The sequence below is a fragment of the Staurois parvus genome, unplaced genomic scaffold (assembly GCF_062004578.1).
Source record: "Staurois parvus isolate SC_StPar_1 unplaced genomic scaffold, SC_StPar_1.0 ptg000018l, whole genome shotgun sequence".
NCBI lineage: Eukaryota > Metazoa > Chordata > Amphibia > Anura > Ranidae > Staurois > Staurois parvus.
Genome location: NW_028317814.1, coordinates 16,190,592 through 16,204,780, shown reverse-complemented (window position 1 = coordinate 16,204,780; position 14,189 = coordinate 16,190,592). Strand labels below are relative to the sequence as shown.

Here is a 14,189-nt window from a genome sequence, read left to right as displayed (position 1 = left end):
TTTGTTGGAAACTGGAATTGGGCTTTTATCAAGACAAATTTCTGGAAATGTGAAACCACAATAACTATACATTTTCCCAAATTTAAAGCTGAACTCAAGGTTGCAAAAAAAGTAACCCTTGCAGGAGGCCTTCTCCTCACTGCAAAGGTTAAATGCTTGATTTGTCTAGGGGATTATGCATAAGCTGAATTACTTACCCAATTCCTTGCTCACCCTTCAGCCAGATCCCTCCTTGGCCATCTGACACTCCCAAGATGTAGGTAGGCTCTTAGAATCCTCACATACAATGGCAAGACAACTGGTCTTGCCATTGTATGGGATGACATCAGAAAGCTAAAAACAGTCTAGCAGCAAAGAGGAGTAGCTTTTAGGGACTAGTTTTATGAAGGGGAGGAAGCCAGCGGAAGGGAGAAATAAGTATTTCACATTATTCCTATACCCCCAGACAAAACAAGCATTTGATCTCTGCAGTGTCCAGTGAAATCCACTGCAAGGGTTAGTTTTTCTGTAGACAAGAGTTCAGCTTTGCATAAAAATAAAACACAAATATAACATAATAACACGGCATGTGAAAAAGTGCACCCTATCTGTAAGTACTTACACCCCCTTTGTTTGAGAACTGTAGCTGAAAAACATCATAGCAGACATACACGAGACCGTCAAGATCATAAATCAAATTTCTAAAACATACTAGTATACAGAAAGCATAATGACAAACCAATGTTAGCTTGACATTATGTATTACATGAGTATTTTTCTTTAAATGCTGGAGACCACTGTGCTATAAGCTGCAGAGACTTATTCAAGGGATTGAAATCTCAGGCAGAGTGGCAAGCTTAAAAGCCTGCACATCTGTTGCTTGTATGTTATAAGGGTCATGATTATGCCAACAAGAGGATTATTGCAATTGTGTAAATGACATGCCATGTATTAGGAAAGTGGGCGAATGTCAATAAAACCAGCATTGAGGGTAGATATGGCAGACTTTAAAATACTAGAGCTAATTTAAAAGGTGGGGGTGTTACAAAGATGGCACCCCAGCATCACTTTAGCTGTGCTCATTCCTGCATTCTCTGTGCTGCCATAGCTTCTATGCAAATAGAACACAAAAAAAGTGGTGTAACTTTTTTGTATTCAATTATGTTCTATCTAGGCATATAGTCAGGTAATAAATGCTCCCTTTCTATAATCATAAGCAGGTAGCGCGGAAGGCTTATCCTTATATAATTCTATGCAAATAGGTATACATAGCATCCCCTGCAACACTTCATACATGCTAACTCCTGTGGCTTTTCTTGCATGGGGTTCTCAAAGACATGCCCTCTGCCGCATGCTCAACTCTCCTGGGCTCTGGGTTGAACACACAGAGAAAAAACACAAGTGACTGCGCTGGTCAATAAATTCCCTCTGGACTCGCTGGTAATAATAGTTCACTGGGATTCATATGACAATATGGCATTGCAGCTCTCTAAAACATCCACTGGATGGTGGCATCACATCCAGAAACAGAGAAAGGAAGAGAGCACACATCCGCTCTACTCTAATCCAGTTTATTATTAAAAACAAAAAAGGAGCTTGGTCCAGCCGGCGCCGTGCACCAGAGAATTCCTCCATCAGTGCAGTGACTTCCTCCTCCAGGTTCTCCCACCCTCTCCTGTCACTGCATTGACGGAGGAATTCTCTGGTGCGCTGCGCCGGCTGGACCGGGCGAATGCGCAGTTGACCGGGTACGTCATGGCCACAGCAGTTCCACCACAGCGGGCTCTTTGCTTATACAGCCCATGCCGACTCCCTAGGAGACCACCGAGAGTCCCACCTTTTGAGATCTTGCAGTGGCCACCCAGGAGTGAATGTGGAGTCCTGTTATATGCCTCAATTTCATCCTCCTCTTGTGAGTGTATCTATTGAGTATTTTTTTATTGTTTTTAATAATAAACTGGATTACACTAGGGGGATTTGCACTCTCTTCCTTTCTCTGTTTCGTGGGTTGAACACCCCTGTTTCAAAGCTTTTGCTGCTTGTTAAAGCTGAACTCCAACCTATCCTTCAGTCTTGCACAGCTGTACAAACTCCTCTCCTGTACTGAAATAGCTTACTCTGATTTCATGGCACATTGTGAGCTTTAGAAGCTGAAGCAATTCAAATAGAGCACGCTCATTTCATGGCTGGAGGACATCCAGCACCATCTAGCTTTTTCCTCCTCAGCCTTACTGTCTCTGGCCTGCCCCTTTCATTAATTAGATTTCAGTTCAGTCAATCAGAGGCTCAACATTACATGTGGGCGTTACCACAGCTTCCTATTTTCAACACAACATGATCTGCCTGCATTGCATAGAAAAGCACAACGACCTAGTGATGAAGTCACTAGGTCTTAAAAAATATTTGTTAAAAGAATGAAAATGTTTCGGATAATAATTACATGTTGATGAGGGGCAAGAGAAGGAAGCAGGACAGACAAAACAATAAACTTCAGCTTCAAGAACATGTGAAAAACAACTTTAACACAATTTGTAAAGGATTTTCTTTTTGTGCAATGGCTTTGCACAGAGAAGCCCCAATCCTCCTCTTCTCGAGTCTCCCGTGGGCACTCCTGGCTCCTACCACTAACCCCCTCGCCCCCCCCCCCCAGCCCCCTTCGAGTGCCCCTGCTTGCTATGTGGCATGCTCTGAGTGTCCATAAGACCGCCCCCCGCCCCAGTGGCTGTGTCTGAACCAATGAGAAGGAAGAGAGCCAGGAGAGCCTCTTCTCTTGTAAACAACACTAGATCAAGAAGGTTTTTAGGTTTTTTACATTAATGCATAAAATGTATCAGGGTAGAAAACCTTCTGCCTTCAGAACCATTTTAATACTCTTACTCTGGGAACAGGTGCAGTTTATTAAGAAGACCTTACACATACCAGCTTAACTGCACATTTTGTTTGCTTCTGTTTAAGACATTTTTTTAAGCTTTTCTAAACAGTATAACTGTTCCAAGGATAGAAAATATAAAAAAAATCTTATTCCTACCCGGTTGGCAAGGATGCTGACTTTACTGCCATTGGCATTACACCTGATAGACACAATGCTGCCCAGTCCTGGCACCAGCTCGCATAGGTTTTTACAGTTGCTGTGGGCTTTGGCTTCCCTTTAGAAAAACAAAAACGACAACATAATTAGAGTGCAGTAAGATCTGTGACCATTTCTCAATAGGAGGTTGTGATCACAAGAAAATTCAACACTGACATCATAATCTTCACTAGGAAAGGTGTTATTAAGTACATTTATGGAAGGAATGTTTGCACTTCCCTTTCGCCCAAGTAACTACCCTTGTATTTGCCTTATTTTGTCTAGCACTTAAAGCTATATTATGAGTAGATATAAGAAAACACAAATAAAGGCAGTTATGTACTTATTAAAACATCCTCAAATTTAATTTAAACATAACAAATATGAATAACTTAATTGACTTAAAAATGAATGCATTTACTAATGCAGCACACTGTATGTAATGTCAAGTGGTGTAAATATCTTGTTTTTCCTAGAGGCCATGTGATTATGCAGCTTCGGGTTCTAGGCGGCTGCTGTGGCTGGTGGCAGATGACTCCAACAATATTCAGTATGGCGTTGGTGGGGTGACATCACTGCTCTTAGAAATTCTCACAGTTGTTGGCTATCACCACACGCACAGGACCCAGAACTCACCTAACAGTGCTTCTTATTATAAACATTGCTCAGCATTAGTGAAAGCACAGGGCAGGCAACATTTAAAGCTTATTTAGTAGATAGCCTTTCCTTCTTCTTAAAGTTCAGCCTCTGTAAATCCCCTGTAGGGCAACACTGTAACTGGAAGAGGGAGGGACAGTATTTGAGGTCAATCAAGTGTCCTGCATGTTCACAGCAGGGGAGAGCATAGCAATGACTTTATCAGCCAGTTGCTCCTTCTTTGTCCAATCATCGCTTGGAAATAGGGAGGTGATTTATTTGTCCTGCTTAAAGCAGAGCTCCACCCAAAAGGGGAAGTTCTGCTTTAAGGAATGCTCCCCTCTCCCCATTAAGGATTGGCACCTTTGTGAGGCGGGAGGGAAGGGGAGCGGGTACCCGGATTTGACAGGTACCCGCTCCCACTTCCAATTCGATCGCCTAGGCGATTGGAAACGGAAGGTGTCTTCCCTCCCTCCCTGTAGTCTTTTGGGACATGTAACAGGTCCCAGAAGACTACAGGTCCATTCATGAAGCGCAGCGCTACTCGCGCATGCGCAGTGGGTACCCGGCTGTGAAGCCACAAGCTATCACAGCCGGGTGCCCACACTGAAGATGCCGGCCTCCTGGAATACAGGACAACCGGTGAAACGGGCTGTGGGAGACTGAGGGACAGGAAAGCGGCTGTTTTTTGAAAGTCAGCAGGTACAGTTTTTGTAGCTGCTGACTTTTACTTTTTGACAGGGTGAGTGGAACTCCGCTTTAACTGTAAAAGAGAAAATTCAAGTCATCAGATCACCAACCTGGCTGTGCTGTCTGGTAGAACTATGTAAATCTCATGTCTGGACAGACAAAACTACACACTGGGGTTGATTTACTAAAGAAAAATAGAATTTGCACTTTGCAAAAGCAGTTGCATTAATTTTCAGGAGAGCTTAGTGAATGTGTTGAAGCGTCATTTTATAAAGAATACCCAATCAGGTACAAGGAGAATAAAAAATAAAATTATTTTATCTTGCACATGATTGGATGATGGAAATCGACACAGATTCATCACATTCACTAAAGTCTGGGGAAAATGAGTGCAACTGAACTTGTAAAGTGCAGTCTATTTAGCTTTAGTAAACCAACCGCTTTGGCAAATAAAACAGCTCCATATATGTACTTCAATTGTGTTTTTATCTGTTTGCTTGAAGTCCACATACATTGTATGATCATCGCTCAATTCAGCCAGTTTTCATTCAGAAAGGAAAAAGTCAAATGGCAATTTCGAGCATTCTTCTAATTGCTGCAGTTCCCCTGATCTAAGGCTTGTGGTGAGGCTGTCTGCTTAATGCACTATGAATATGCAGGTCCATACACCCGCCTGCCAGGAAAAGAATATTCAGCAGATGGATCTTGAACACAACGCACACATCGTCACATGTCTTTGGCCAGCTTACTGTCACTGTATGACTTTCCTGAGCATTCTAGGAAAGGCCGAGACCAGTTCTACAGAGATTACCTTCTGGAGAGGTCAAAGAGCTTAAAGTGTGCAGTATTAGTGGCTACCACCAGGAAGCTTCCACATATGTCCAGTAAACATGGACTCCCCTCTGACACCGAGAATGGGAGTAACTGCTTGACAGTGCCCTGGAATATAAAAGGCAGGTTAATCACATATCTAAATACTAAAAGTATAATTTCTAAAGATATCTAAATCTAAACAGTCCAAGGGTAGAACTGGGCAGGCCTGATAACACTGCTTGGGATTTCAGTGTAGCAGAGGCACAGTGCACAGAAAGTTAGAAACTCACTGGATTTCTGGCAGGATTGATAACTAGTTCAACAATGTGTTTTTGAACACATATAACCTAAATGCTTTCAAAGTTTCAACTCTAATGTCAAGCGTTCTAGTTCAATTCCAGCAAATAAATTATATTCCAGTATTACAGTAAAAGAGAACTAAACACAAATCATTTTTTTTATTTTGGATAACATAAGGTAAGATTATAACTCCTATAAAGCTCATTTTTGCTGTCTGTGTCCCATTTGGGGAGATTTCTCTTCACTTCCTGTTTCATAGCCAAAATAGGAAGTAAAAGAAATTCCCTCTAAGGTGAGGGAATCCCTGGTTGCCACCAGGGTCACCAGAACTAATGCCCCAATTGGATGATATCTCCATTATTTTTGTTCTGGGGACAACCCAACATTTGGGATTTTCTTTTAATTTCACCTTGTTAATAATGGTAAATAGACAAATAGAGAGGGCACAGAGAGCAAAAAAACCCAACAGGTGTTCTAATACCTCTCCTTATAGTAAATCCAAACAAAAGGTTTTGCTTTTAGTCATACTTTAAAGTTCACCTTTTGACCAAAGATAATAAATGCACATTTTTATGCAGGTAAAAAAATGTGCATTTATTATTTTGGTTGCAGGAGCCTGGAAAGTATTGTACTAGCGATCAGCAGATCGCTGATGCCATGCAGGTCTCCTGCAGACCTGTCAGTATATCTACTTGCCCGAACAGGGTGAGAACTACAAGTCGACAACCACTACAGCTGTCAGGACTTTTAGTTCCTTCATTCACAGAACACTGTGAATGAATGATGTGGCTGTGTGGGCGGAATGCCGCACTGCTGCGCTATTTTTAAAAAGTGACAATTAATACAGGGAACTTCCCCCTGTACTTCTGTCATGGTGGGGGGGCAGCAAGCAGCGGCTGCAGCATTGGGAATGTGTTACATGTTCCACCCTAAAAATGGGTAAAACATGTAACATGTTCCCAAAGCTGAGCTTATCCTTTAAAGAAAACCCATCCGCTGAGTGTGACACTGTCATCTGGCTTGTCATGGCCTCAGCAATTGGGCAGAATTTGGAGACTTCAAGAAATACTGGAACCCAAATTGTTATCCATCTTGTCAGCAACATCAGTTTTGCCTGGTGTTTGCCTTTAAAGGTCAGATTAAGACACAGAAGGGGATATGCAGCTAGATAGACATTATTTATTATTATTAATTAATATTATACAGGATTTATATAGCGCCAATAGTTTGAGCAGCACTTTACAAAATGAAGGTAGATATTACAGTTACAATACAGTTGGGTACAAGAGGAATCAGAGGGCCCTGCATTGTCATTGAGACACAGTGCTGGTCAGACATAAGCCTTCAGCCGTCCTGCAATACAAGTTTGTTTTAGGAAGTGATGAGAGGTGTGGCTGATCATTAGCTCTGGTAGCACAGGGAACTGCAGTGTGGGACTTTGTTCACATCTGAGCATGTTGTATCGCGGGCAGAATTTTGGCGATTCTGCCGGCGATCCCAAAACGCTATGCAAAAAAGACAAAATCGCACCACACATGTTCAGGTGCCATTGATTTTCAATGGAACCTAAAACAGGGTGTAATTCTGCCGCGATTGTCCTGCAATAAATCGCACTGCAATTGCACAAATTGCATTGCGCAAAGCCCGTCGCCCCAAAAGAAGCTCCTACACTACATTTTAGGTGCCATTAAAAATCAATGGCACCTGAACAAGTGTGGTGTGATTTGTCATTTTTGCACAGCGTTTTGGGATTGCAGGCAGAATCATAGCGATTCTGCCAGTGATACAAATCGCCCTGATGTGAACGGAGCTTGAAAACTCAAACCACCATTTTTACTAAGGCTCTGCTCACATTTAGGTGTTTTGTGATTCTGCGCGCTATCACAAAACTGACAAATTGCACCACTCTTGTTCAGGTGCCATTCATTTTCAATGGCAACTAAACACAGGTGCAATTCTTCTGCGATAAGATGTTCTGCAAACGCGGTAAACTGCATCATGTGAAGCTTGTGACCCAAAAAGGAGCAAGAGCTCCTTTTGAGGCAACAAGGTTTGTGCGATTTATTACACGACAATCGAGGCAGAATTGCACCCGCATTTAGGTGCCATTGAAAATGAATGGCACGTGAACAAGCGTGGTGCAATTTTCCAGTTTTGTAGAGTGTTTTGAGATCACGGGAAAAAAAGTCTAGATGTGAATAAAGCCTTAGAGAAAAAGGTATTTAAAGGCATTTCCTAGTAAAATTCATTTATAAATTATAACAAGGGTACATGTCTATAAAGCAAATAAAACAGTGCGAAACTTCAACTGTAGCAACTAAAGTCTGTAGGCTGACCTGTAAAGTGCGAATCTGAACTCTATTTGGCTCCACAGTATAGATGTTTTCTTCATGTATTGTCAGCACAGGAGAGTCACTAGCAAAGGAGCCTAAATAGAAGACAACAATCACATTATAAAGAATACACTCAGAACACTGCAGTGATATAACAGCCACCACACACAGAGGAGCCGCAGCGCCCAGCAGGGGACACACCATCAGACAAACCCAGTAATGTTGGTCAGCAGTAGTACCTGAAGCAAAGATGTAACACACAGTTGTTGGAAAGGTAAATATAATACATCTTTTACAACCTGACATTGTTTAACCTGTTTTTGCTAAGATGACAAAGCCAACTCAATGATAACACATATGGCTTTTTTTTAAGAAAGAAAAAATTATACTTTTAACACATACACCCTTATATAGTTATTAACATATCTATTTTAAATTTCTGCCTGTGGTCCAGATTAGAACTGTTTGCACTTCAGTAGTACTGGTGAAGTGTATTTGACATTGCACTCCTAATCTACTGAATACAGTAAGTTTGGGTTTGCTTTCTGTAGGGTGCAGTGATAGTCCTCCTATAGGATAACTTACCAAGGCACTAAAGTTGTCCTTTTTAAAGTGGAACTTCACTCTCTCAATCAACATTGACTATTCTTATCCCTATGCATTTATAAATAGATAGGAAGTATATCACATGTAGTTGTTTTAAACTTTTGTTTTTACATTTCTTCAGTTACTTCCTGGTTTCCAAGCCTAGGCAAATGTTGCCATACATCCCAGGAGTCTTCAGGAGAGGTGGATGGGTTTTCCTAGTTAAGCACACTCTCCTGCCTGCATGCCTGAGCATTACGCATGCGCCAGCTTGCCGAAGGGCAAAAACAACTGCGCACGCATGCGAGGGCGCCATTTTGCCATGGACTGTTTACAGCAAGAGACTTCAACAATGTTAGCTACTGTCTATATCCCACTATACTCCAGAAAATGGATCCTTATTATAACGGAGTGATATAATGGGGCTTAAAGGACAGTGAGTAGGAGGGTATCAGATAAATAATAAAATATAAAGAACGATCGTTGGTGCATGACAATGACAGCGCTATATATAACAGCATACTGATAACGTGTCATGAACAACATAAAGAGACTCAAATCTCAAAATTGGACAGAATTTTGAATATAGATGAGAATAATAAATATATATGTATATATATAAAATCGTTTATACATAAAAAATCATAATTAAAACTATTATTTTGGAATTATTACAGTTTGCCATGAACAGAAATTACTTCTGGTTTAATAAACAATATTATTTACAGATCAAAAAAGTTGCAATTGGGGCTAAATTTGCCCCCAGCCTTGCAAACCTCTTCATGTGCCGCCTACGATATATATAGACTTGACGCACGGCAGTAATGGTGATCCTCTCTGAAGAAGTGCAAGAACGAGCCAGTACACCGTCACGTCACGCCGCCGGAGCCTCGTGTAGGTCCGGCGGCCATCTTGTTTCTGTGGATGTCGAGCTAAAATTAATTTGCAGAGCCCATTCGGGATGGTTAAGTAGCAGTATTCCATTATATCCAGAGGAGGGAGCTTTTCCATTATAATTGGCTGTAAAGCATCCATCCATTCATTAAGGAGGCCTCTGGCTGGATCTAACCTGCGCCCACCAAGGAGACATCCGTAAGGCTGTATACCACCCAGAGGGAGGAAAATCCATAATCGGCATATCTCATCCATTCCATCCTGATAAGGGGACCTCTGGCTATATTGTTTACATGCGTAATTAAAATACACATCTGGTGAGCGAGTATTTTTACCACACTTCTGGCACATCACTGAAGTTTGAAGTCATTATCAGCCTTTACACAGCACTTTACCATGAACTGTCAATTTACTGATCTCTTAATTTATTCCTTTATGAGTTACTATTTGGATTAATATTTAGTATTTTAGTGCTGCACCTTTTTATCATATATATGATTTATAGAACATCATACACTTTGCTTTGCTAGACTACGTTACAATGTAACCAGTTGGGTTGAGTGATTACCAGCAGAGGGTAACAGCATTAGAAGAGTCGGGAAATGTGTCTGTTCATCTCAGATGTGACACTGCAGTTTTCTTTTGAATCGTGTAATCTACTTGACTATATAGAACTTGTCACTGTCTGTTGGTCTACACACCTGTGCTCCTCAGTGTTGGTCCATTGAGTTCATAGACTGTCACCTGTTTTCCATTCCACACTGCAAAACAGTCCTGAAAAAAATCAGATAGATTAATTGGATTGGAACATTACAGTGGACCAATAAGGATAAAAATATGAGAGCTGTCGCTGATGATTTGCTATGCAAGTAAAAAGCTAAGAGTTGCTGCACTACCCAGTAGTCACTGACCTGGAACAAGCAAGTATGAAAAGTCTGAACTCCCATCCTGTTTGTTTATTCTAGGTTAGTAACTGATAACAGTGGCTTATGCCTAGTACACACGATGAGAAAATCGTCAGAAAATAACCGCAATCAGAGTGATTGTAATAATAACTAAGAAAAAGCACCAAACAACTGTATCTCCAATTCAGCGGCAAACCTTAGCCCAATAGGTATAAGTAATCAATAATAGAAGGGATGCACTAATCAATAATAAAGTGTCAAAAATAATTCCAAACAAAAAATAAAATATAAATATAAACTAAACTAAATATATAAAAATAAATATCCACAATTCTTATATAAAGTCCAACCACCATAAAGTGATAAACAATGTAATAATCTGTATATAAATATAAACAAAAATAATGTCCACAATTCTTGTATAAAGTCCAACCACCATAAAGTGATAAACAATGTAGCAATCTTGTATAAATAATTGACACTGTGAAGAAAATCCACCACTGAATGAATTAAATAAACTCACCAGAGCGATATGCTGATCAAATTATAAATCAGCATAATCGCTATTGCTCTGGGAGCGATGATCTGTTTGAAGTATCCAAAAGTATGGGAGCAATACTCTGCAATCAGCCAGCATGGATGAAGAACTTTAATATCAAACGAACCTCCGCAGTGAACGAGGCTCGTCCTGGGTATTGACAGAGGCGGTTTATGCTGGTGTCAGCTTGGACACCTTTTTTGTGAGTTTTTATTTGACATTTAATAAAGCTTATGTTTTAAAGAACGTACTGCACTATTATATTTCTTTTCAAATTCCGCGAGCATTTCTTTATTCATGGAGAGAGAGAGGTTACCGCAGCATGATGTCACCGCTGACAGGGCTTCCATCTTCACCCAGTCTTCCTTTCAGGTTTGTGGTCTCTGGCTGCTTGAATGGCCAAACCACGATGGTGTCACTTCTATGCATGCACGCAGGAGTCATGGCCACGGCACAGAGCTCTGAAGGAATGGCATGAGTATGCTGTTCCTTCATAACACAAGCACTGGTGATGTCATCAGCTGCAAAACAAATGAATATCTCCTATACGGTGCACATTTAGGAGAAATTCATTTTACCTACAGGAAAGCTTTATTATAAGCTTACCTGTAGGTAGAAATCAAAAAGTGGAATTTTCTACCGCTTTAAGGATAGTTTAGGTAATTACTGGTAAAGTGGGCAGCTCAACAAAAAACTGTTGAATTAGTTTGTACCCAGTACACTAGGCTGTTTAAATTAAAATCCAATTTGTAAACATAATAGAAAAGCATAACAATAAAGGCAACTACAAAGATATCAGAATTCTTATTACTGTTATGAATGCAGGCAAGAGAACAATACAAATTCCAAATCACAACAAATAAAGACTATATATTTGATCATTAAATGATTTACTTACTTTTGTGACGAAGACCCCTATGATGTACATGTCAGTTTTAAGGCTGTGTGTGGTCCCCGTATTGAAGTAGGTTATACTGAGCTGAGAAGGTGCCACTTGGATGGCTGCAACTTGTTGGTGGAAATGAGAAGACATGACATGTTCATTGAGGATCAGAACCGAGGTGAGATTGTTCACAGACAAGAGGTTTTTGGATGATCCCCACTGTGCCAAGACAGAAAAAAGACGGTAGACATCAGGAGGATGATCAGGCTATAGTAATAGGCTGAGCAATTGCAGTTTGCAGTACCAATTGTTTTATTTATGTAAAAGTAAAACATTAGGCAAGAAGCTACAATAAAGTCAAAATCCATATGACTGAACTATTTACCTACCAATAGATGTCCAGCAATGGAACCATGCAAACCACTGCCCCTCCCTCACCCCCACAACACAAATGGCAGTGTGATGATTACATGACAGGCAGCAACAAGACAGGTTGGTGGGCACTGGTTCAGTTACGGAAGAGGCATCATGCAGGGTAATGCAACAGTGGATTCAAGTAAGTCAATAAGGGATTTTTTTTTTTATTGTGAATGGGTGGAAGCGTTGTGGGTGGGAGGAATGGGGACTGTTCTAATTTTCACGGGAGATGGGTTTTAGGCTTTGCATCTTTCTGCGTCACATACCTGCTAACACAATGGGTCAGCAGTGTGGTAATGCTAATTCATAGTCCAATGAGAAGGTAAAAAGCCCAAAATGCTGCAATGCTAAACTAGAAAATAGCAGTGTCTTCCGCCTGGCTGTGTTGTTAGAAGTGTCTGAATCACAAGACTGGCTGAGCAAAATTATAAATTGGGCAGTAAGTAAAACATTTTGCTTATAATTTAAAAATCTAAAAATTTTAAATTTTGCCATTGTTTGGAAATTCCAAACAAAACTGAAATTTTAAAGCTGGGCAGATTCTGAAATTTGATTTACTCACTTGCTTTCCCTAATGGGTTTGCCAAAGGCACAATCCCTTTGCTGGATTTCCCAGCATTGCCTTACATTTCTCACTCCCCTTTCTCCAAATAAGTGAAAAAAAGCAAAAAAGGAGAGTAAATGCTAATGCAGGTAGACAGAGCTGGAACCTCTGGAGAAATTTCAAACTAGTGAGTGACCAAGGAACATATCAGATAAAAAATTATGACATCTTTCCATCAGCAGACATATTCAGGAAAGGGAGACAATTACACTGGAGTTGCTCACTTTCTGTCTTGAAATGCAGCAGATCTGCCTCTATAGCAAGAGAGCATCAACAGAACAAGAATTCATGGGTAGAGCTACAGAGGGAGAAGATCTATAAAACAAGCCCAGAACTTGTTTTCAAGTTGTGGATATATTTGGGAAGGACTAGGACTGCTGTCAGGTTTTTACTGCAATTGGATGCTCCTTTTAGAGAGATTTACCCTCACTTCCTGTCCTGCTCACAATGGTTTTAACAGAAAAGTAGTAAGGGAAAATCTGCAAGAGAAACACAGATGCAAATTTAAAAAAATCCGATGTAGGTTCTAGGATTTCCCCTTTTGTTTTTTTGGGTTTCTTTTTTTAGAGGATTGCAGCAGACAACAAGAAAAATATTGACTCCATACATGAGTCTAACATATGTTCCAAATCACTGCATATAACATTCCAAAAATATCCAGAGGGGTACAGTACAGTAGACAAAGACCAAATAGATCAACATGAATCCGCAGGAGGAGGTATCAAAAGGTCAGCTAAACAAGTTGAGAGGGCTGTGATCAATGAGTGTATTAAGACCTCTGGGATGTCGAGATTGACCACAGGATCAGAACTTAACCCCGAAAACCGCAGAACATATAAGCACAAATGTACAAGAGTCAAATATAAGCAGGCCTACCTGGATCCGTGCACATCCAAAAGGTTTTTTATTATATTACAGAAAGAGAATATAACAAGAAATAAAGAAAGCAAGAAGAGGAGGAGAAAAAAAAAAACACAAAGGGGCGGGAGGTGGGGGAAAGGGGGATAGCTTTCCCTTTCTGTACTAAAAAAAATTTGGTCTGAGCTGCTGTTGGGCTTCCTGTCTGGTAAGAAAACATTTGCAGGATAGGAATTGAGGAGTAAATCTCTCTAATGTGGTTCTGAATATCAGTAAAAAATTAACAGGGTTTCTGCACTTTTTCCAAAAAAAGCCCAAAACATGTTGGATGGACAAACATTAACATCAATCTTCCATTCATAAGCTTACCTGTACTTGAGTAATATTGCCCTCTAGTTCTGTTGGGGTCCTCAGTTTCCAGATATCTTTTCCATCAATCTTTAAGGACTTTGGCCCACCAATTACTTTGCTCCACATGGCAACCTTGCCTTTACTGGTTCCAGCTGCTAACATAGCTGATGAGTACAAAAGACTACACTCAGAAAACATCAGAATGAGTTTACAAAAAAATCAGATTTGGAGGCTCTATGTAAAGTATTTAATAGCAAACCATTCAAAATAAAACTACAGGTTTGTCCAAACAACCTCACCCGTCCATCCATTGCAGAGATTGCTATCTACTTACCT

The 14,189-nt window shown here is 40.5% G+C and overlaps 1 protein-coding gene across 1 annotated transcript in view; it reads right to left on the bottom strand.

Annotated features, from left to right (window-relative positions):
* The window catches only part of IFT140 (intraflagellar transport 140), a 168,298-nt gene that overhangs the window by 122,310 nt on the left and 31,799 nt on the right, over positions 1 to 14,189 (bottom strand). The window contains exons 9-14 of the mRNA XM_089682718.1: positions 13,872 to 14,017; positions 11,639 to 11,842; positions 9,999 to 10,071; positions 7,822 to 7,913; positions 5,184 to 5,311; positions 3,008 to 3,125 (exon numbers count right to left, since the gene is read on the bottom strand). Coding sequence (XP_089538844.1) covers positions 3,008 to 3,125; positions 5,184 to 5,311; positions 7,822 to 7,913; positions 9,999 to 10,071; positions 11,639 to 11,842; positions 13,872 to 14,017 — 761 coding nt within the window. The remainder of the gene's footprint in view (positions 1 to 3,007; positions 3,126 to 5,183; positions 5,312 to 7,821; positions 7,914 to 9,998; positions 10,072 to 11,638; positions 11,843 to 13,871; positions 14,018 to 14,189) is intronic.